General features: G+C 40.1%; 1 protein-coding gene across 4 annotated transcripts; it reads right to left on the bottom strand.

Annotated features, from left to right (window-relative positions):
• Positions 1-313: 313 nt before the first annotated feature.
• On the bottom strand, positions 314-23784 carry PSMG2 (proteasome assembly chaperone 2). 4 transcript variants are annotated; one of them, XM_021712816.1, is made up of 7 exons: positions 23674-23784; positions 21107-21278; positions 18428-18486; positions 14912-15030; positions 13869-14042; positions 1417-1537; positions 314-624 (listed from the first exon to the last, which is right to left on the bottom strand). In XM_021712816.1, exons 1-7 carry the CDS (start codon positions 23728-23730, stop codon positions 538-540), a joined length of 789 nt encoding a protein of 262 aa, XP_021568491.1. In that variant the 5' UTR covers positions 23731-23784; the 3' UTR covers positions 314-537. The 4 variants fall into 4 exon arrangements, with proteins under 4 accessions (XP_021568491.1, XP_021568490.1, XP_008057119.1 ...); XM_021712815.1 differs by having other exon boundaries at positions 314-630; positions 1411-1537; XM_008058928.2 differs by having other exon boundaries at positions 319-630.
• Positions 23785-24195: the final 411 nt, after the last annotated feature.

Raw genomic sequence — 24195 nt, forward strand, 5'->3', positions numbered from 1 at the left:
GAAGAGACAGATCTGAAGACGCTGAGCTGCTGGCCCTGAAGATGGAAGAAGGGCCATGAGCCCGAGAATGGACAGCCTTTAGAAGCTGGAAATGGCAGGAAACAAATTCTCCACCTCAAACTTACAGAAGGAACACAGCCCAGCATCACCTTGACTTTACCTCATAAGACCCTTTTTTGGACTTCTGACTTCCAGACCTGTAAGTAAAAATAAATTTGTGCCATTTTAGGTTGCTAAGTTTGTGGTAATTTATTACAGCAGAAATAGGAAGCTAATACAGAGTCTCAGTTTTAAAAATACACTTAACACAAAATCAAGTAGGAAATAAAATTTTATTGTACAAAATTTACATCTGTTGTATATGATGAAGTGTGGCAAAAAGACCTTTTGTTAATGTTAACCTCTTTTTAAGACTTTCTAAAAATAATTACCTGTTTCCTAATACAATCTCAGATAATACCAATTTTTGAACAGAATACATAACAGCTGTGTTGGTTCTAAGTGTCTTGAGGCCTAAGGTATAAAACTGAAAACAGGTCAAAAAAGTGCAGGGGGAAGACCACTGCCAAAAAGTAATCTCCAAGAACTTGGCATTTTCCACCGCAAGGAAGGTACTGTGGGGTCCTCACTCTGTAATTGAAGAACAAATATTTTAATCTCTGAACTTCACCATCAAATCTCCATAACATGTATTATAAAACTCTCCTGTTGGCTCTGACACTTTTAGTCAAGTTTCACTGTGAGGAAAAATAAAGTAGTAAGTTTCTATGTCTTTATGTCAACCGTAGACAAATTTCTTCAAGTTGTAAATCATAAAGATATGCCAGAAAAGCTACAGGTAAAATAAAATGAAAAGGAATAGGGGGTTGAAAAAGACTCAGCGTCATGTGATTTGTATCAGTTTTTTTCTTGGTAAAGGCATGAAGTAAAAGACGGTTACCCCCTACATAAAGTAGTCCTACAGTGCCTCTGTTATGCCAAAAGGCAAACTCGTCTTTCTGAGTATAATGCTCTCATTTCATAATCTAGAAAAGTGCCTTAATTATGATACAAATCCACTAGGTATAGCATTGCTCACACAGCAACACTTTTTGTTTCCCTACAATTCCCTGAATTCCAAAGGAAGACCTGTTTATCCTTATAAGAGTCAGTCTGGCACAATTCACGTAACATGAACAATAAAAAACAGGATTTCCCTTTTTGGAAAATCAGCTTTAATGAAGCAATATAAACAACAGGTTGGGTAACTGTCCTCTCTCTTATTTCAAAAGTTCAGCTTAAACGAAATTTTAGGTAAAGATATGTCCATATTTAACATGACGTTCACTTATTTGGCCTATTTACATAGCATATAAAATGCAAGTTAATGAATACATAAGCAGACAAATAAGAGGCTTAAGCTGTAGTAACACTTACATGTGGTTTGATTATTTGAAGCCATTCATTAAGATACTCAACAAGACCCAATGCATCTGGGATATTGTCCCCTTCTGAAACAAATTTCAGCAGAACTGCCATTTGGATCTCTTTAGAACAGCTACAAGAAACAAAAAGATGGATTCAGTATTCTTTCACTAATAGAAGATGCTGATTCTAGTGTGTCTGGTTTTACAGCCAAGACAATCTGCCGGGTTTCAGGAAAGGAAAAGGTACCACATCACAGGATCATGCATTCATCCGTTTGCCCCACATATTCTCTTCTATCTGTGGGGACAGGTCTAGAAGCCCTGTAACACCCATCCAGGAAATATGCAAGTTTGTCTCCCCCACAAGGCTGCAAAAAGCCCATCCTTTCTGTTTGACTATAGCAGTTAAGGTATGTTCTGATCTGTTCCCAAAATCTACTTCAGAAGACGGTGGTTCTCAGAAACAATGATCTTTAGAAGCACTATAGCAAAAAGACTGAAAGAAAACACTCCTGTTATCAAGAATCCAAAGCAGAAAACTGTGGAAGAGAATGCAGGAAAGAAAACTTATTACTACATACAAATACATTTATTGAGTGGTTATCATGTGCTAAGCACTGTTTGCAAATTTTATGACTCAATCCCTGTATCAATCCTGGGAAAGTTATACTTATCTCCGTTTTATGAGTGATAATAAGAACAATGGACAGGACATCAGAATAAGAAGAACACTGACAGAACACCAGAAGTAAAATTCTAGCTCTCCTATTTACCAGGTATGTTGGGGGAGTCACCTCATCTACAAAAGAGGGAGAATAGAACCTACCTCACAGGCTGCTGTGAGGTTTAAAGGAGGTGACGGAGGCAAAGTGCTTAAAACAGAGACCAACACATTGCAACGACACAGAAGTGCTATTATTACCAGGTAAAACGTTTAAAGAGATAGAAAACATAGCTAACATGTTCAAAGTCCTGTGTCTTGTGACAGAGGTGGCATCTGAACCTAGTTCTTTTTTGAAATTTATTTTATTTTAAAGATTTGGATTCAGGATTAGGTATATAAGTGGTCATTGTACAGGTAGTCTGGGCCTCCTTTTGGCCCCCACTTTGCCTGGTTTGAGATCGGGTACCCTTATTAATATTATGTGCCACACCCTTCCCCTGGCAGTTTCCTTTTCTGCCAATCCCTTTCTTACAGTATTATGGTAAATGTTCAGGGTCCGCTTATGAGTGAGTACAGGTGATACACAGTTCTTTGTTTCTGTGATAAATCCCTGGGTATTATAGACTCTAAATCCATCCAAGTTACTCTAAGTTCATAATGTTTGAACCTAGATCTTTCTAACTCCAAACAGTCTCCTAACACTTATGCTATGAACACCTCAAGCTAGTGATGAGACAGAGATATCCAATGCAAAAAGTTTCCTGCTTGCCAACAAGAGCAAAAATAATACCTAACCCTCCAAACCAATAACTATGAGAAAGATGCAATGTCAAAACTTGAGAGCACATGGCTGACAGAGAGCTACAAAAATAAAGTTGAGTCGGGTTCTTAAGGAGTAGATTTAACACATAGAGCAGTCTCTGATATGTATGTTCAGAAGTCTTAGAAGGTACCAGACAATTTTTTTTTTCTGAGTTGGAGTCTCACTCTGTCACCCAGACTGGAGTGTAGTGGCTACTCCCGGCCACTGCAGCCTCGACCTGCTGGGCTCCGGTGATCCTTCCGCCTCAGCCTTCCAAGTAGCTGGAACTACAGGCACACGCTACCACACCCAGCTAATTTTTTTGATTTATTGTAGAGATGAGGTCTTGCCAAGTTGCCCAGGCGAGTCTCGAACTCATGGGCTCAGGCTATCCACTCACCTCAGCCTCCCAAAGTGCGGGATTACAGGCTGAGGCACCGAGCCCGGCTGGTACCAGTCTAATTTTAACCACAGTATTTCAGTCTCTATAAAGAAGTTGTTAACAATATTCATACTATTCCAGTATGTAGCTCTCAAAAAATATCTTTGGGGCCCTCAATCTTTGTATGGAACCACTATGAGCTCTGATGACTCAGAAAATGCTAGTTCCTGAATGCTTTTGCTATGATGGCATTAGAAAAGGCTCCTGCCTAAAGAAGGCTAGCCTCCCTAGTTGTGTCTTTATTTTACAGGATCCAGCTTGGAAAGTACAGGGGTATGATCTTGAACTTACACTGTCCCTGCTAGTTTATAACACATAGAGCAATAGTTTTATTTATTTATTTTTATTGCTTTTTGAGTTGGAGTCTTACTCCATCGCCCAGGCTGGAGTGCAGTGGCACACTCACGGCCACCCCAGCATCGACTTGCTGGGCTCCAGTGATCCTTCCGCCTCAGCCTTCCAAGTAGCCAGAACTACAGGTGCGTGCTGACATGCCCGGCTAATTTTTGATTTATTGTAGAGATGAGGTCTTGCCAAGTTGCCCAGGCTAGTCTTGAATCCGTGGGCTCAGGCAATCCACTCACCTCAGCCTCCCAAAGTGATCAGCTATACCACTACCACCATTTATTATTACAGTAACTAATATTATCTTTTTCAGAGATTTAAGTATATACTTGCTCTTATAATGGGAAGGCAAAATATGTAAATTACAACAAATTTGGCAAATATTCATCATATGCAGTGTGACACAATCATACATTGTATAAATCATATGCTCGCCATCTTTTTTCAATTTCAAAAATTCTTTATTGCAATAAAAGTATAATTGTACTGAACATTAAACATGGATTTGGTTACAGATAAATAAAAGATCTGCTTTAGAAAATTTTTAAAAAATTGTGTGAGAAATATTCTTTGAATAGGATGAACTCTATTTAATGTTACAAATATTAAGAGTTGTATTATCTCATAGGTACATATATTCAATTCAACCACGTTGGAAGAAAACAGGTTATAAAAACTAATAGCAGTAGTTAATAGAACTAAATATTTCAATATTATTTCTCTAGACTATCCTGCATTTTCCAAATGTTTTATGCTGAGTATGCCTAGCTTTTATTTATTTATTTATTTATTTGAGTCAGAGTCTCACTCTATCGCCCAGGGAGTTGAGTGCAGTTGCATGCTGCTCACGGCCACCACAGCCTTGACCTGCTAGGCTCAGGCGATCCTTCTGCCCCAGCCTTCCAAGTAGCTGGAACTACAGGTGCGTGCTGACGTGTTTGGCTAATTTTTTTTTTTTTAGTTGGAGTCTCACTCTGGCGCCCAGACTGGTGTGCAGTGGCTGCTCGCGGCCACCGCAGCCTCGACCTGCTGGGCTCCGGCGATCCTTCCTGCCTCAGCCTTCCAAGTAGCTGGAACTACAGGCGTGCACTACCATGCCTGGCTAATTTTTGATTTATTGTAGAGATGAGGTCTCGCTAAGTTGCTCAGGCAGGTCTCGAACCCGCAGGCTCAGACAATCCACTCACCTCAGCCTCCCAAAGGCGCGGGATTACAGGCTGAGCCACCAAGCCTGACTTCGGCTAATTTTTGATTTATTGTAGAGATAAGGACTCACCATGCTTCTCAGGCTGGTCTCGAACCCCTGAGCTCAGACAATCCTCTCACCTCCGCCTCCCAAAGTCCTGGGATGACAGGCTTGAGCCACTGCACCTGGTCATGTCTAGTTTCTATAATATTTACTATTTGTCACTGCTAATCTGTGGGCAAGTTTACTGCTACCCAGAAGTTGTTCTTTGCCTGGCTTCATAGTTTTATCCTACACGCGTGGCTTGGAGTCCAGAACACCCAAGGAGACCCCAGGAACTCTTCTCAGGAGGAGCCCCTCTCTTTGCCCTGTACTCCCAGTTGTTTCAGCCTTCTCGTAGTCTTATCTCTGCAGCTTAGCATGGCCACTATGTGCTGCTTGGGCCTACTCCCGGTGCTGCAGTCCAAATAGTGTCTCCAAGCAGAAAGCTGCGGCAATCACAGACCTAAAATTTGCCTTCTCTCAGGGATGATGGTCATGTGCTGCCTGTGGCCCAATGCCTGAAACAGTTGTCTAATTTATTTTGTCCAGTTTCCAGTTTTTTATGGCAGTAGAGCAAGTCTGATATAAGTTCCTCTATTACGATCAGGAGCAAAGTCTGTAAGATTGACTTGTAAAGAATCAAGTGCAACAAAGTTTTGCAAAGGTAGAGTGCAATTGAAGTACAGAGTGGGATAAACAATCACATTTCAATAATCAACCTGAATGTGAATGGACTAAATGCACCACTGAAAAGACACAGAATAGCAAACTGGATAAGAAACCATGACCCAATTATTTGCTGCTTCCAGGAAACTCATCTCACCACAAAGGACACACACAGACTCAAAGTTCAAGGATGGAAAACGAGTTTCCAGGTAAATGAATCAAAAAAGAAGGCAGGAGTCATGATCAGACAAAACTACCTTTAAGCTATCAAAAATTTAAAAATATACAAAAGGACACTACATAATGATAAAAGGTTCAATCCATCAACATGAAATATCCATCCTAAACATATATGTACCCAACACAGGAGCACCAGCATTTATAAAGCAACTACTAAATAAACTAAAAAAAAATACTGACTCTAACATTATTATAGCAGAGGACTTGATTACCCTTCTGACAACCCTAGATAGATCATCGAGGTAAAAAATTAACAAGGAGGTCCAGAACTTAAACTTGACACTCGACCAAATGGACTTAAAAGATACCTACAGATTATTCCACCCAACAACCACAGAATATACATTACTCATCACCACATGGAACATACTCCAAGATCAATCACATCCTTGGACATAAATCAAGCATAAACAAATTCCGTAAGACTGAAATACTGCCATGCACCTTCTCAGACCACAGTGGAATAAAAATAAATATCAACACTAACAAAATTTCCCCATAGCCCCAAAGACATGGACACTAAACAGCATGATGCTGAACAACTACTGGGTCAACACTGAAATTAGAGCAGAAATTGAAAGATTCCTGGAAATCTAACAAGGGCACCTTCATAATCAATGTACACCTAACCCTGAATTGTACCCCACATCTTTATAATTAAAAAATATATATATATTCCTGGAAACAAATGAAAATAAAGAAACATCTTACCAAAACCTCTGAGATGCCATGAAACAGTCCTAAGAGAGGAATTTATCTCTCTATAAGCAAACAAGCATACATCAAGAAAATGGAAAAATCACAAGTTGAGAGCCCAACAGATCACCTAAGGGAGCTGGAAAGAGAAGACCACCAAAACCCCTACTTTAGCAGAAGAACTCAAATCACTAAAATAAGAGCCCAAATACGAGATACAGATGACAAAAATATCATAGAAAACATCAACAAAACAAAAAGCTGGTTCTTTGAAAGAATTAACAAGATTGATGAACCCCTAGCCAGAATAACCAAGAAAAAGAGAGAAAAGCCCAAATAAACACATCAGAAATACAAAAGATCAAATCACAACTGACCCCGAAGAAATACAAAAGATCATCAGAGATTACTATGTACACCTATATAGAAACAAACTTGATGACCTAAATGAAATGGAGGACTTTCTGACATCACACAACCTCCACAGGTTGAAAGAAGACATTGAGACACTAAATAGACCGATAACAACCCAGGAAATTGAACTCCATCATAAGAAAACTACCTACAGGAAAAAAAAAAAAAAAGCCCTGGACCAGAAGGCTTTCCAGCAGAATTCTACAAAACATACAAGGAGTTGATACCAGTCCTATCGAAAGTATTTCAGGCAATTGAGAAAGATGGAATTCTCCTCAAATCATTTTACAAAACTAACATCACACTGATACCCAAACTAAGTAAAGATCACACACAAAAAAAGAACCACAGGCCAATATCCCTTAGGAACACAGATGCAAAAATCCTCAACAAGATTCTAGCAAATTGGATCCAAAAACACATCTCAAAAATCATCCACCATGACCAAGGGCATGGTTCAACACTTGCAAGACCATAAATGCAATTAAATACATCAACAGATGTAAAAATAAGAACCACATGATTATATCATCAGATGCAGAAAAAGCTGTTGATAAAATCCAGCATCCCTTCTTGATTAAAAACCCTCAAACACCTAGGTATAGAAGGAACATACCTCAAAATAGTAAGTGCCATCTACGATAAACCCACAGCCAACAATACTGCTAAATGGACAGAAACTGGAAACATTTTCCCTGAAAACTGGAACAAGACAAAGCTGCCTACTCTCACCCCTCCTGTTCAACATTGCGTTGGAAGTCCTAGCTAGGGTAATTAGACAAAAGAAGGAAATCAGGGGTATCCAAAGAGGAAAAGGGGAAGTCAAGTTATCCCTCTTTGCTGATGATATGATGCTATACCTTGAAAATCCAAGAGAATCTGTTAAAAATCTGCTTGCACTGATAAGGACTTTGGCAAAGTTTCAGGTTACAAAATAAATGTGCAAAAGACACCAACAAGCAGGCAGAGACCCAAATAAAAAGCACAATCCCATTCACAATAGCCACAAAAAAATGAAATACCTTGGCATCTTCCTAACCAGAGAAGTGAAAGACATTTTCAATGAGAATTACAAAACACTGCTCAAAGAAATCTAAGACGACACAAACAAATGGAAAAATGTTTCATGCTCATGGATAGGAAGAATCAATATCATTAAAATGTCCATCCTACCAAAGGCAATCTACAGATTCAACGCAATACCCATTAAATTACCAACATCATTCTTCTCAGACCTCGAAATGACAATACAAAAATTCATATGGAAACATAAATAACCATGAATAGCCAAAACCATCCTTGGCAAAAGAAACAAAGTGGAAAGTATCATACTTCCAGACTTCAAACTTTACTATAAGGCTACAGTAATCAAAATAGCCTAGTATTGGTACAAGAACAGGTATATAGACCAATGGAATAGGATAGAGATTCCAGAAGCAAAGTCTCAATTTCTTAACCAACTCACTTTGACAAAGCCTCTAACAACCACTGGGGAGAGGAAAACCTATTCAGTAAACAGTGCTGGGAAAACTGACTGATCACATGCTAAAGATTGAAATAGGATCTCTACCTCTCACCATACACTAAAATTAACTCTAAATGGATCAAAGACCTAAACATAAAACCTCAAACTATAAGAACCCTAGAAAACGCAGGGACACCCTTATGGAAATTGAAACTGGCAACCAATTCTTGATCAGAACCCTAGGTGCCCATACCATAAGAAAAAAGACAAGTGGGACCTCATCAAACTGACGAGTTTCTGCAAAGCAAAAGAAACCATCAAGAGAGCAGGGAGACAGCCCACAGAATGGGAAAAAATATTTGCCAATGGTATATCTGACAAAGGCCTAACATCTAGGATCTACAAGGAACTCAAATGCGCTGAAATGAAAAAACACAAACAACCCCTTTAAAAAGTGGGAAAAAAACATGAATAGACACTTTTCAAAAGAAGATATACGGGCAGCCAACAGACACATGAAAAAGTGCTCAGCCTCACTAATTATCAGAGAAATGCAAATCAAAACCACATTGAGCCGGGCACGGTGGCTCAGCCTGTAATCCTGCGACTTTGGGAGGCTGAGGTGAGTGGATTGTGTGAACCCACTAGTTCGAGACCCGCCTGGGCAGCAAGACCTCATCTCTACAATAAATCAAAAACTCAGCCTGGTGTGGTAATACATGCCTGTAATTCCGGCTACTTAGAAGGCTGAGGCGGAAGAATCACCAGAGCCCAGCAAGTCGAGGCTGCAGTGGCCGGGAGCGGCCACTGCACTCCAGTCTGGGCGACAGAGTGAGACTCCAACTCAAAAAAAAAAGATTATGTCTTTATGGGGGGGGGGGAGAGAAAGGGAGGGAGGGAGGAGGGAAGAGGAATGCTCTCTCTCTGCTATGTGAGCACATTCCAAGAAGACAGCCTTGTGCAAGCCCAGAGGGCACTTACCAAAACTTGATGATGCTGGCACTCTAACTGTGGCTTCCAGCATTCGGAGCTGGCAATGAGAAAATAAGTTTCTGTTGTTTGAGCAACCTGGCCTATGGTTTTTCTTGTCACGTCACCCAGAGGTACTACAGCAGTGTAGGCCAAGAATAAAGTAGCCTCAATGAAGCAAGAGAGTGATTCAAAGCTGATGGTTTGTAGAGCAGGTACTGAGAACAATTAGGAAGACAGAGTCTAGGCCTGTAAGAGAACATTTGAAATGATAGATTTTATTATGGGAAATAAGCAAGAAAGGAAAAGAGTGGGTGATGGATTAGGAAAAAATGAAAAGCTGAAGGAAGTGATGCTTTTAAGAACAGAGTAGATTCTCAGGGAAAAAGATAAAGTTGCATAATATGCAAGCATGGCCAGAGATGGACAAAACAAATTGTATCAGGAAAACAACTTAAAATGACTATATCATTTCTGACAGTGAAGCCTTAAATTTTCAAAAAAGAAACTAAGGGTGTAAATATAAATAACAAAGAAGAGGTTCAACTCTTAGACAAAGAATAAAGTTCACTGTATTCCTATACCACGAATAACAGACCCCACAGCAAAGTGGTTATAGTGCAGGACTGGCTCTGCCACTTACTACCAGTATAGTTTTTTTGTTTTTTTTTTTTAAAGAGATGAGGTCTTGCTATGCTGCCCAGACTGGTCTTAAACTGCTAGACTCAAGAGATCCCCTGACCTCAGTCTCAAGTGCCCCCGCCTAGCCTCCTATATGGCTTTTAACAAATTATTTAACCTTCTGCACTCAGATGTCCCCTCTGAGGGGTCATCGTAAATCTAGCAAACCGTTTGGATGTCCCCTCTCAGGGGACATAAAAAGATTGTTGGTGATTATACAGGACTAACTTATGCCAGTACACATTTTTCAAAAATGTATGTTTCCTTGAAGTATTCCATTCAAACTGCACGAGAAAGCAAATAAAGAGATGGAATATATACTGAGATATATGTTTAAAAAATCAGCTGGCATTGCATAGAAAGAGAGTGTGTAAAGTGCTTTCACAGTGGTGTACAGACTGGACAATAAATTACACATGATTAAAGTGGGAGAAAGAGCCAGGCTCAGTGGCTCAGCCTGTAATCCCGTGCTTTGGGAGGCTGAGGTGAGTGAATTGCCTGAGCCCGCAGGTTCGAGATCCGCCTGGGCAACTTGGCGAGACCTCATCTTCACAATAAATCAAAAATTAGCCGGGCGTGGTAGTGCACGCCTGTAATTCCAGCTACTTGGAAGGTTGAGGCGGAAGGATCGCCAGAGCCCAGCAGGTCGAGGCTGCGGTGACTGGGAGCGGTCACTGCACTGCAGTCTGGGTGATAGAGTGAGACTTCAACTCAAAAAAAAAAAGTGGGAGGAAGAAAACGAGACTGCATTGTCTGTTTGAATAGAAAAATAATGAACTTGCAATGCATTGTCTGTTTGCATAGAAAAACAACGAACTTGTAACGCATGCCGGTGACTGTTTCCACACGTTACTACATGTTAGAAAAATATAAGATATAAAATTTTGATTTTTTTGTCATAAATAAGCTCCTCAATAGCCAAAATTTCATTATAAGCCAAGTATCACCACAATAAAATAAGTGGTTCCAATGCTGACTAATATGAAGTGATTCGGTTTTCACTATTTCATAAATAAGTGTGGTCAAGTTGCTGGTAGGTGATCCATGAGAGGTCTCCAAGCGCAAAGGGTTAATCTTGCTGCTCCTTCAATTCTCTTATTTATAACATGTAGTTAACAACAGTGCATATCTAAGTGGTTAAACAAGAATTAAATGACAATACATGTAAGGCACAAGAACAGTGTCAGTTACATAGACAGCTGCGGCCGCCATCACTCCTACTCATACTACCGTTAATACTATGACTTCCTCGGGTCATGCAGAAGTCACTATGTAGATTTCAGAGCAAGCCAAACAATGCTGGATTTATACTCCTAAATGTGTTATGGTAATTAGAAGGCATATTTATCAACTGACTCAGCAATGGTCTAGAAAAATATTTTTCTAAGGTTAGCTCTCCCCAACTTGTTAAGCCCACTGCCCCTCATTCATCTCTCTTCATGGGAGAATGCAGAGTAGAATATAAGAGCTTGAGAAGCAGCAGAGGCCACTATCTGAACAGCTGCCCTTCCACTGCCTTCCATGAACTTACCAGGCAAGGCAAGTTGATCCCAGCAAGGAAGAGGCAGAGGAAGTTAAAGCATACATCAAGGCCTAGTGGTCTGCTTCTGGCCTAGCCTTGAGTTTTATGAAACAGGAGGCAAGGAAGAAGGCAGGTAAAACAGGAATGTTGTTCCACAAATACGATGGCAGGTTGGGTATAGACATATAAAATCATTTACAAAAAGAAGGGCTAAAAGAAAGTATCTCTGTCTGCCTTAACTTTCATTTTCTTTCTTTTCTTTTTTTTTTTTTTGAGTTGGAGTCTCACTTGGTCACCCAGACTGGAGTGCGGTGGCCGCTCTCAGCCATCGCAGCCTCGTCTGCTGGGCCTCTGGTGATCCTTCTGCCTCAGCCTTCCGAGTAGCCGGAATTACAAGCATGCGCTACCATGCCCGGCTGATTTTTTGATTTATTGTAGAGATGAGGTCTCGCTGCCCAGGCGGGTCTCGAACCTGCGGGCTCAGGCAATCCACTCACCTCAGCCTCCCAAAGGCACGGGATTACAAGCTGAGCCACCAAGTCCGGCTCATTTGCTTTCTTAATGTTCATGATTACTAAAGACTAATCAAGAGTGATGGCAGAAGACAGAAGATGTAAAGACAAATGCATAAAAATAACTATAAACCTATGTTGTTAAGCACTTAAAGATGTAATCTGTGACAATGGGTGGGAGGACAGTGCTATATATGAGTTGAGTTTTTGTAATCAGTTAAAGCTAAGTTAGTATCAATTCAAATTAGGTTGATATGACTTTGGGATGTTATATATAACCACAAGGTAACCACAAAGATGGTATCTATAGAATACATACAATAAAAAATGAGAAAAGAACAAAAATGTGTCACTACAAAACATCAACTAAACAGAAAAGGTAGTAATGGAGAAAATGAAGTACAAAAAAAAATTGTAAGACCAAAAGAAAACAAACAGCAAAAGGGCAGAAGGTCTTCCTTGTCAGTAATTACTTCTGATGTAAATGTATTAAATTTTCCAACCAAAAGGCAAAGATTGGCAGAATGGAAGGAAAAAAGATCTAATCATATGCTGCCTCGAAGATTCACTTTAGCTCTAAAGGCACACACATAGGTTGAAAGCGAAAAGAAAAACTTAAAAATTTACAACATTAAAAAAAAATCACAGCATATTCTCAAACGACCAATGAATCAAGGAAGAAATCACTTGGGGGAGATTAGAAAATACTTAGAGATGAATGAAAATGAAAACACAACATGTCAAAACTTACAGCCTGCAGTGAAATCACTGGTTAGAGGGAAATTTGCAGCTGTAAATGCACATGCTAAAAAATCAGAAACTTTTCAAATCTAAGTTTACATATTAGGAAAGAGAACAAAAAGAGTAAACAAAAGTCAAAGCCAGCAGAAGGAAGAAAATAAAGATTGGAGCAGAGAATACAAAAAAACAGAGAAAATCAGTGAAATCAAAAGTTGGTTCTTTGTGGGCATGATGGCTCACACCTGTAGTCCCAGCACTTTGAGAGGCTGAGGTGGGATGATGGCCTGAGGCCAGGAGTTTGAGACCAGCCTGGGCAACAAAGTGAGACCCTGTCTACAAAAAAAAAAAAAGAAAAGAAAAATTAGCCAAGTGTGTTAGTGTGCACCTGCAGGCCAAGGAAGGAGGATTGCTTGACCTGTGGTGAACCATGATTGTGCCACTACACTCCAGCCTGGGTGACAGAGAAAAACCCTGTCCCAAAAATAAATAAATGAATAAATAAAATATAGAAAAATTTGGTTCTTCGAAAAATATCAACAAAATTTATAAATCTTTAACTAAGAAAAAAAAGAGAAAACTCAAATTACTAAAATCATAAATGAAAGTGGGAACATGATCATCAATTTTATAGAAATAAAACGGGGAGTTAGTATTTACAGGTACAGATTTTCTATCTAGGATGAAGACAAATAGAAATAGCTAGAAGTGATGGATACACACACTGTGAATGTACTTAATGCTACTTGATTGTACACTTAAAATTAATTAAAATGATAAATTTTACATTATGTATTTCTTACCAAAATTTTTAAAAGGTGTTGCTGCAGAGACTGTATAGAATAAGTATTAGGATCCCTAAGATATCACACATAATATAACATTAGATATGGTTTTTTATGAACAATTCTTCCATAACCAAATTTAAATCTTTCCCAAATGCCAGATTTCTAATATATTGCCTCTTTTATAAATACATTTTCAAAGTTCCAGAAAGTAATCTAATACACTATCCTGATTGTTTTAATTTCACTTTAAAATAAAGCGGGAAATAAACGAACAGGCAAGCAGAACTCACCTTTCATCATAGAGTGCTTTTGTGATACCTCCTCCTGGAATACGAACACAAAACTCAGAATCATTTATTTCAGGAATGCATGGGCTTTTTTCCATTTCTTCCCAATTAAGGCTCTTCATTTTATTTTGAACATTTATTTGCATGGAAGGTGTAAGTAGGTACCGGAAGGGAGTACTAGAAACAATCATATAATTAAATTTTTGAAAACTCACAAATATGGACACTAAGACAAATATCAGATCTTTTAGCTAAAATTATTTTGGTCTCCATATATTCTGCTGCACAAGGCAAACATAAGTTTCAGCAGACTTATGTAAGCAGCAATATTGCTATTTATATACTTAAGAGGCAGTACAAAGAGATAGGAAAATTTAAAGGAAGGCAAGGTCATTATGAAATAAACCTATTCCCCACAGCTATGCTCCTTTTTTGCTACGAGGCCTGTGATGTCTATTGCAAGAGTCCTGGAAATTAGCTCCACTTTTGAAAGGTAATTCTGGACTCATTGACATTTTTTCATCCTGGCTTTATTTTGTAGGTGTATAAATGATAAAAGTTATAGTCTAAAAGTAAGATCTCCAAGTATAAGAGTATTCTATATAATATTTTATCAACTTTATGTGATAATGATCATTCCTATTTCTGTTTCTGGGATACTCTATCTTGTATTTAGGAATTCACTCTGACATGCCAGAAAGCTATACTTTAAGGCAACTGGATTTCTGCAAATACAAATGGTTGCATATATGGAAATAATTGGAAACATCAATTTAATCTTCCATAAGTTATCAACCAATAAACCTTGGGTACCCTTCCTCCTCTCTAATTAGCATATGACAGTACACACTGAACACACGTTTCCAAAACTCTCTTTTTTTTTTTACACCAAATGCCTTCCTTGTGCCCCAACTGTACTAATGTCATAGGATCTAAAAGGACCTACCTAACTGTACTCCCACTCTTGACTTTCTTTTACAGCCCTCCTTAAAAATCATCATAGTATAAACCATAAGAAAAATAACTTGTCAGAGGCAAGAACATACCTACGAAGTTGTAGATCATTACGCTGGTATGAATGACTGCTTGAAAGGACAATAACTCTGGCACAGTTGCTGCCTTTTACCCAGGAAAGTAGTTTTTCACAGAATGGCTTTGTTTTATACTTTGTATAACATTGAAAGAATGAAAAGAAAATCTAAAAGTTAATCTTAGAATATAAGAACATTCTATATTTTATCAACTGTATGTGATGAGATATAACTTACATATATTGAAAGTATTAGTATTTTCAGATCCATTTAACTATCCTTAAACTGAAGATGAAAGATAAAGAGCAATGAATTAATACAGCTTTACAATTAAGAAATAAATGAATTGTGAGGAATCCAGATTTGAAAAAAATTCTTTTCTGACTGACAAAGGAAAATTTCCCAGTTCTCTAATTAAGTATCATTACTAGTAACCACCAAATGGTCACCTATGAGGTATTCCTCCCAGAAATTTCTGACTTGGATCTGATCATGAGGAACAATCAAATGAATGCAGAATGGCCAACACCTGGCCTCGATTCCTCAAAGGAGTCAATATTGTAAAGAAAGGAAGACAGGACCAGTTCTACTCTGAAGGATACCATCTAAAAAGATGTTACAGGCAAACACAACATGTGAACCATGAATATATCTAAAACTGAAGGACATTTTGGGGGCAACTGGGGGAAATCTGAATATGTCTGATGATACTACTGAATACTTCATTAAACGCTGATTTTCTTAGGTCTGGTAATGGTGCTGTGGTTGTGAAGGAGAATGTCCTTGTTCTTGAAAGATGTGTGCTAAAGTACTTAGAGGTGACACAGATTGATGCTGCTAGCCTACTTTCAGATTGTTTGGCAGAAGCAAACTGTGTGTTGGTGTGTGTACACATGCATAGAAGGAGATCAGGCAGGGCTGGTAAGTTGTTAACAGCTGGTATACCTGGAATGTGGGTTGAAAAATTTTGGAAGGAAAACCCACTTTATGAAAATTCTTTTCACAGACTGTTAATAAAATGATTATTCAAAAAAGCTTTAAATGCAGGTAAGAGATGGCTAACTTTTAAAAATAAGAGGGCAGTGTAAGGACAGAGGTGAGGGCAGAAAGCTCTGGAGCGAGCACCTGGGTTAGAATGCATGTTCTACTCCCACAGACTTAGGTAAACTGCTTAACCTTTCAGGGCTTTACTTCTTCATCTGATAAATGAGGATAATGCTGTGAGGATTAAGTAGAGTAATAAATAAAAAGTTCTGAACAGTTTCAGGACAAAGAATCAATGCTCAAAAAGTGTTTGCTATTTTTAAATCACTTTACTTCCATCTATCAAAAATTTAAATTAGAAGTTAGATAATTGGGGCTGGGCGTGGTGGCTCAATCCTGTAATCCCAGCATTTTGGGAGGCCGAGGTGAGAGGATTGCCTGAGCCCACGGGTTCGAGAACAGCCTGTGCAAGTTGGCAAGACCTCATCTCTACAATAAATAAAAAAAAAAATTAACTGGGTGTGGTAGCACACACCTGTAGTTCCAGCTACTTGCAAGGCTGAGGTGGAAGGATCACTGGAGTCCAGCAGTTTGATGCTGGGGTGGCCGTGAGTGTGCTACTGCACTCCAGCCTGGGCAATGGAGTGAGACTCCAACTCAAAAACAAAAACAGCAACAGAAAAAGAAGTTAGATAATTTTTAAATTTACACTAAATCAGAAGAGAACAAAAAAAGCCACATGGCACAATGTAAAAATGTTAGCAACTCTCGCTGCACAACTTTGAGTATATAATATTGTTAACTAAAGAAAAGAATGATTCTAATATACATATTAAAAATAATCATAGCAGTACTATTCATGATAGGCTTCAACTAAAAAAAATCAAATGCAGCATCAAAAGTACAATGGATAAATTATGGCTTACTTATACAACAGAAGACCACATAAGTGAGAATGAACCAACTACTGCTACCTGCAACAACATGGATTAACTTTTATGCTAGATATAAGGGCATACACACCATCAGACTCCTTATTTATATAATAATGACTAGGATGCATTACGGGGGTGCAGGCGCTCTGGAATGTTCTTGATCTGGAGGCTGGTTTCACAGAGCGTTTACTTTGTGAAAATTCCCCAAGCTGTTTACTTGTGATTTGTATACTTTTCTCCATGTGTGTTATATTTCAATAAAAAGTTAAAATAAAAAGTGTTATGCAGTTTACCGTGTCATTAAAATCCCACAAGCAGATGGTGCCTTAAGTCACCCCAAATAATCCACTCAGCAAATATTTCCTGACAGTCTCTCTGTGTGCAAGGCACTATTCTAGGAGCTGGAAGTGTAAGAGTGAATGACACATCATCACTTTTCTCAAGAGGCTTACTTTCTATTAGGGAGGTGGACAACAGATATATGACTTACCAGGTAGTGATGAGCTTTGAAGAAAACTCACAGGAAAAGGAGATAGAAAGGATTGTCAGGGAAGGCCTTTCTCATGAGGAAACATTTAAGCAAATACTAAAGGAAGCGAACCATTTGGCCCTTAGGAAAATGAACTCCAGGCAGAGGTACTAGTGAAAAGACTGAGACAGGAGTGAGGGAGGCCAGCGTGGCTAAGGTTAGATTAGGTAGAGCAACTGTCCAGCAGAACTCTCTGTGAACATGAGCTCTCACCATTTGCTGTGTGTGGCTACTGAGAACTTGAAACATGGCTGGTGTGACTGAGGAACTGAATCTTTGATTTTAAAAAATTTAATTATTTTTTTGGTAGAGACAGGATCTTGCTTTATTGCCCAGGATGGTCTCCTGGCCTCCTGCCTTGCCCTCCCAAAGTTCTGGGATTACAGGTGTGAACCACTGTGCCTGAATGAATTTTTAATTTAATTTAGTTTGAATCAATGGATTAAAATTTAAATAACAACATGTGGTTTGTGTCTACTGCATCAGACAGCACAGATGTGGTACTTCATAGGCTGTGGTAAGGATTGTGAGTTCACTTTGAGTGAGAAAGGAAGCCACTGGAGGGTTTCAAAGAGAGTAGTGATGTGATTTGACTTAGGTTTAAAGAATCATTGGTGCTGCTGTTTGAAAAGATATTTAATTGTTTGTGAGAGGTAAATGGGGCAAAAGAGTAATCAAGGGCATGAGAGATGGTGGTTTGGACTAAGTGGGGGCAATGGAGGAGGAAAGAGATTAGATTCAGAATATATTATATTTGATATATACATAATTTACATGTAGGTGTCACTGGCTGAAATGTAATACAAATGGACTAAACCTACAAGATTCATATGCTTAAATTTCTTCACCAATGCTACATGAATCAAGGATACATAAGACCGAAGCCATACAACCATGAAATGGTGGTAACACATCTAAAATATTATGAAATTATTTCTCTACAGAATATGATCTTCTTAACTGAATATACAATAAAAATAGTCGAAATGATTTTTGAATCTTAATTCTTAATGATACTGACTTGGTATTTTCTCATTATACCTTACTTTAATAAACTTAAATGGGCAAATACTATATACTAACCTTAATGAAAATGGATCTTAACTGAAGAGCCACTAGCCTTCTTGAAGGCAACGAGTACACTACAAAGACAAGAAGAAAATGAAATCATACAGTAGTTGAAATAAACAGGTTGGCCGGGCACAGTGGCTCACGCCTGTAATCCCAACATTGTAGGAAGCTGAGGTGGGAGGATGGCTTGATCCCAGGGTTCGAGATCAGGTTAGGTAACACAATGAGACCTAACCTCCATAAAAAGTCAAAAAATTAGTCAGATGTGGTGGCGCATGCTATTTGAGAGGCTGGAGAGTGAGGATCACTCAAGCCCAAGAGTCTGAGGCTACGGTAAGCCACGATCATGCCACTGCCCTCCAGTTCAGGTAACAGCGTGACGCCTCAACTCTAAAACAAAAAATGAATCTTAAAAAAAAAAAAGAATTATTAACATGATAAATTTGAAATGTAATTACATTTTTTGTATCTAAATATTTTCAATAATACAAATACAGAACACATATATCATTTGGTTATAGTCAAACATTTTAGAAGTAACTTAAATTGCGCCAGTGGGTTTTATTTTATGGAATAGGTTCATTTCTGAAAAGTTAACTGTAAGAAAATATCAAAAGTTATTTTTCTTCTGACAATAATTGTAAAACCAGAGAAGCATTTTCCTGGATATTTCAGGTATTATGTCAAATAAAATCATCCTTAAGAAAGCTGAACTTGGTGGCGCTTGGTGGTTCAGCCTGTAATCCCAGCACTTTGAAACCAGCCAGGGCAACTTGGTGAGACCTTGTTTCTACAATAAATCAAAAATTAGCCAGGCGTGGTAGTGCACGCTTGCAGTTCTGGGTCCTTGGAAGGTTGAGGCAGAAGGATTGCGGGAGCCCAGCAGGTCGACGCTGGGATGGCTGTGAGTGTGCCACGGACCTCCAGATGGGGGACAGAGTAAGACTTTAACTCAAAAAAAAAAAAAAAAAGCTGAACTTTTTGGTTTCTGATATTCTCCCCTCTTCTCTCCAGAGAACAGTAACACTCACTGGGATTAACAAAAAAAAATAGTAAAATGAAAGAGAATATTAGCTATGTAATAGAATCCCTGAAATAGGTATGTTTGTGCTCTTTAGGACTTTTTGAAAGATATGAAACAAGTAAAATCCCCTGTGAGTCAACTCATGTGCATTATTTGTCCTGGAAAAAGGATCCAGAGTTTTCATTAGATTCTACAGGGGGCCCACTCTAGATATGCTTAAGGCTCCTCTGCCCAACTTTAGCTCTAAGAATGAGAAGTTCTTATATGAACCAAGGACAAAATAGCCTCTGAAGACACAGGATTAGGTTATTGTGCTGGGGGTAAGCTTTTGATTACTATATGCAGATTACAAATAACCCCAGACTGGGCAAATCCTTTGGTGGATCAGTTTACTGTTATAGGTCTTTCTGAGATTGTCTCCTGTGGTTGCTGTGATATGACACGATTGGCTATGCTGAATTTAGGAAGTCTAGTGAGTACCAGGTATATTCGAGCCAAAGGAAGTTTAGGAATTAGGGAAAAGGGTATCAATTTAGGGAAAAGGGGCAAAGGATACTCAGGCCTCCAACCTATCTCTGACATACATATCTAGTCCCATTCAACAGACCTAGGTGTGAAAAGAACATAGAGGATGGGCAGGCTAGGCTCTAAAATGATATATACCGTCTTCAATAATAGCGATATTCTCCATCAGTATGTCATGCAAGTCTTTTTTGGTGTTAGGTTCCTATTTCCTAGTGCCTTCTTCTTCTGATGTGATACAGTATGAAAGCAACATCATCGTTTATGTATTTTGCCCCAAAACATTTACCTTTTTTATCTAATCAAGCCTTTAAACCTAATTCCAGTCACAGAAAATACAGGGACTAGAGGAACAAGCCAAATGACACAAGAAGTAATCAGATTAATGTAGAAGATGGGATACTCTAAAGGACAACAGGTCCAGTCTTTTCTTCAGTTAATCAGTTGTGTAATGAAGGGAAAAGAAGAGTCTGCTCTAGAATATAGTATATCCCAAGGGCAAAATATAATCAGAAGTACAAAGGATCTTCAAAAAGTTCACAGAAATGCCTATTATAAAAATATTTTTGCTCCCTGCAGCCTCGACAACCCGGACTCAGGTGATCCTTCTGCCTCAGCCTCCCAAGTAGCTAGGACTACAGGTGCACACTATCATACCTGGCTAATTTTTTTTCACAGAGACAAGGTCTCAAACTCCTGGGCTCAAGCAACTCTCTTGCCTCAGCCTCTCAAAGTGCTGGGATTACAGGCATGAGCCACTGTACCTGGCCCATAGAATCTATTTCTAATTTTTTTTTTTTTTTGAGTTGGAGTCTCACTCTGTCGCCCAGACTGGAGTGCAGTGGCCGCTCCCGGCCACTGCAGCCTCGACTTGCTGGGTTCCAGCGATCCTTCTGCCTCAGCCTTCCAAGTAGCTGGAACTTCAGGCGCGTGCTACCATGCCCAGCTGATTTTTGATTTATTGTAGAGATGAGGTCTCGCCAAGTTGCCCAGGTGGGTCTTGAACCCACGGGCTCAGGCAATCCACTCACCTCAGCCTCCCAAAGACATGGGATTACAGGCTGAGCCACCGAGCCCAGCTTCTATTTCTAATTTAAAACAACTGTACCTTGTAGCAGAACCAAACATGCTGAAGTCTTACATACCTTCAGCATTTATACTAAGTTCTGTTGAATTTTCTTCTCCAGTCGCATATGGATTGTTTCCAACCATTGGCACAAGACAATCGGTATAGAAGTATCCAATCTTAGACATGTTTAGCGTAGAAATAATCAGATCTATTGCAAGTTGGCCAACATTTCCAACAGATACTGCTGGCTGAAATCATAAAAGACGGTTCAATGAGTCACCAAAATTAGCAGTACTTTTACAAGTTCATCGTAGTAAACTGAATGCTTATTTCAGGAGCATCATAGCTAGATATTGACTGTCATTAGCTGTAACAGACGTCAGCTGGCATTTCCTCCACCTTTGAGACCACTGATTTAACAAATATTTACACATACTAGGTATCAGTCATTGCTCTAGGCACTGGGAATATAGTAAAATAAACCAACAAAAGTTCCTGTCCTTGTGGAACTTCCATTCTAATGAAAGAGTACTTTACCTATAATAAATAAAATAAACAGCAAAATATACAGTGGTAAGTGTTATGGAGAAAAATAAAGTGAGTATGTATGTGACTAGTTGCAACTTTAAATAGGTTGATCACGGAAAGACTCACTTCAGGTGACTACAGACCTGAAAAAAGTGAAGGAGTGAGCCACATAGAGATCTGGGAAAAAGACATTCCAAGCAACGAGAAAGCAAGCAAGTATAAAGGTTGTGAGGTGTAGACAGAAGCATGCCTGGGTCTTCTTTCCATTTGCTTTGTCAGTGACTCTTTCTCGACCCATTCACAAAGGTTGCTGTGACTTTATTTTCACACTGATCACGGACACAGCAATCTTTGGGAATGGGTAGAGAAAGAGGCACTGACAAAGCAAATGGAAAGAAGACCCAGGCACTTACTCCCATGACTTTAAATAGCCAGACTGCCAAATCGCAAACAATAACCCAGGAGATGTGCCTGAGCTCCAGAACCTAATGGATATTCCCACACGGTTAGGTCACAGGCAACTCACAATCAGCATGTACACAATTATAAACTTTTGCCCAAACGTGTTCTCGCATTTTGCACTTCAGGAAAGAGCAACAATATTCACCCAATCACTTAAACTGACAAACTTCCCTTTCCCTTACCAACTACATCTAATTCAGGACTAGTTGTTATTGATTCTAGTTCTCAAGAGTCTCTTTAATGTACCTCCTCCTCTGCATTCTTCCAGTAACTGCTCTTTTTAGGCTTCAGTGTGTTCCCTCAGTGTTCTCCCATTTCTGTCATCTACCAACTCCTTAGTTGCCTCCTGTAATTCCCTTCTCAGTGATTCACTACTTGGGTTAACCTCTTCTGCATTCTCCCTCTTTTCCACACCATTGGATTATTCCCATCAAGTCAATATGCTCTACTATCTTTCATTCTAAAAAATAAAAAAAAAAAAACAACCTTGACTTCAAATAGCTCTCTAGCTATCACATCTCTCATGTCTCTACAGTGTCAAAATTCTTCAAGAGTTGTCCATTAAAACACAAGCAGGAACTTCATCTCTGAATTAATGTTGAATATATACATACACATACCTCTACCTCCTCTTCTACTATTTACTCAACCCACTTCAATATGGCTTCCTCTTCATCACTCCAGTGGTCATTGCCCAGGTGACCACACTCACCTACATGTAGCTAAATCCAAATGGGGACATTTTCTTCACCTTACAAACCTCTTGGCTACTTTTGACAGACGGCCACTTCCTCCTTGAAACACTCTTCCTTTGGATTTATGTGTTTGATGTTTAGTAAATAAGAGAATGATGGTTGCATGTCTTTCCAGTTTTACACCACTCCAAACAGTGCATTCTCCATTGGTGCCTTTTGGGTTCACAAGGCCACCAGCCAATTCTCTCCCAATGTGTCATTTCAAACTCTTTGCAGGCCCCAGGTCCCCCATGCTTATGTGCCTCTGTTTCAAACACCCATCTTTCTCAAATGCCTTACTTTCCCCTATCCTCCACCATCTTTTAGACATTAATTTCTCTCTGAAGCTTTCCTTAACAGGCCTTTCTGTCCCTTATGGCAGAACCTAGCAGTAACCTTTTCAAATTTTTATCCTAGCGTTTATTGATCATATTGACTTACAGGAGTTTCCGACTAGACTGTAGATTCATTGGTCTTATTCTAAAATTCGCACGTCATGGGATGGTTATTGAAACAACGAATGAATATGACCACACATAAGAGTGATAAGACTGTGTGTTAGCTACTGGCAAAAGTCATGTGTATCACCACCCTATCAGCAGCTCTCTGGCGAATGACAATAACGTGCTAGCTTAAAACAGACTCTAAAACAACAACATACATTCGGTGTATCTGGAATGCACGAGCACATTGTTTTGCAGGCAGCAAGGATGACAATTTGCAGACAAGCACGTTCAGCTGAGGCCTGGCCAAGGCTCCATCAGGACCGCCACCCACCCCCTCCTATTTGTCGAACTGAGAACCTGAAACAGAAGCAAGTGCCCCATCCCTCCCCAGGCCCCGCGAAACACCTGGGTCGGCGAGGCGACTCCAAGAGGCCTCTGGGGAGGCAGCAGACCCAGCGCAGGTGGAGACTCACCATCAGAAGGGTGAAGCCAGTGAGGTCGGGCACCGACTCCCCGCACGGGACGAACATGGTCGCGGTCGAGCGGGCAAGACCCGGTGGGAGCAGGCGGGGAAAAACGAGAGCAGCGGGCAGGGGCCTTCGAATCCCCGGGTGCCGGGTCTCGGGGACCGTCCAGCTATCTGCCTGTTCAGAGGGCAGAAAGAGGCCACCAGGGGGTGGAAGCGGAGGGCGAGGAGCGCCTGCAGAGACCCGGCAGGCCAAGCGAGGGGGGCGCTGGGGGGTGCGGGGAGCGGGGCCCGAGAGGAGGGGGCGCGGACGGCGCAGACGATCAGGCAGTGCGGAGGACAGCCCGAGCCCGCCGGGCCGCCGCTATTTGGACACGCTTGGCTCCGGCGCCGCCGTGGGCCTCAGTTCCCGCCCAGCGCCGGGCCTGACGCGCGTCGCGTCCCCCGGAAGCTGCGCGCGCGTGCGGCTGCGCGACTTCAGTGCTGCGGCGGCCACTGACGCTCCCGGCCGGGCCGCGTCTGGGCGTCG

This window comes from Carlito syrichta, unplaced genomic scaffold, assembly GCF_000164805.1.
Source record: "Carlito syrichta isolate Samal-C Ts95f unplaced genomic scaffold, Tarsius_syrichta-2.0.1 Scaffold303652, whole genome shotgun sequence".
NCBI lineage: Eukaryota > Metazoa > Chordata > Mammalia > Primates > Tarsiidae > Carlito > Carlito syrichta.

What these genes read in the sequence shown, in the direction of transcription:
- PSMG2 (XM_021712815.1), bottom strand. Translation starts at nt 23,730, where the DNA reads ATGTTCGTCCCGTGCGGGGAGTCGGTGCCCGACCTCACTGGCTTCACC. An exon ending in AATGATCTACAACTTCGTAG is followed by an intron (nt 14,043 to 14,911) that starts GTATGTTCTTGC and finishes GATTGTTTCTAG; the next exon opens with TACTCCCTTCCGGTACCTAC. An exon ending in TAATCAAACCACATGTAAGT is followed by an intron (nt 631 to 1,410) that starts GTTACTACAGCT and finishes CTTCAATTACAG; the next exon opens with AGTGAGGACCCCACAGTACC.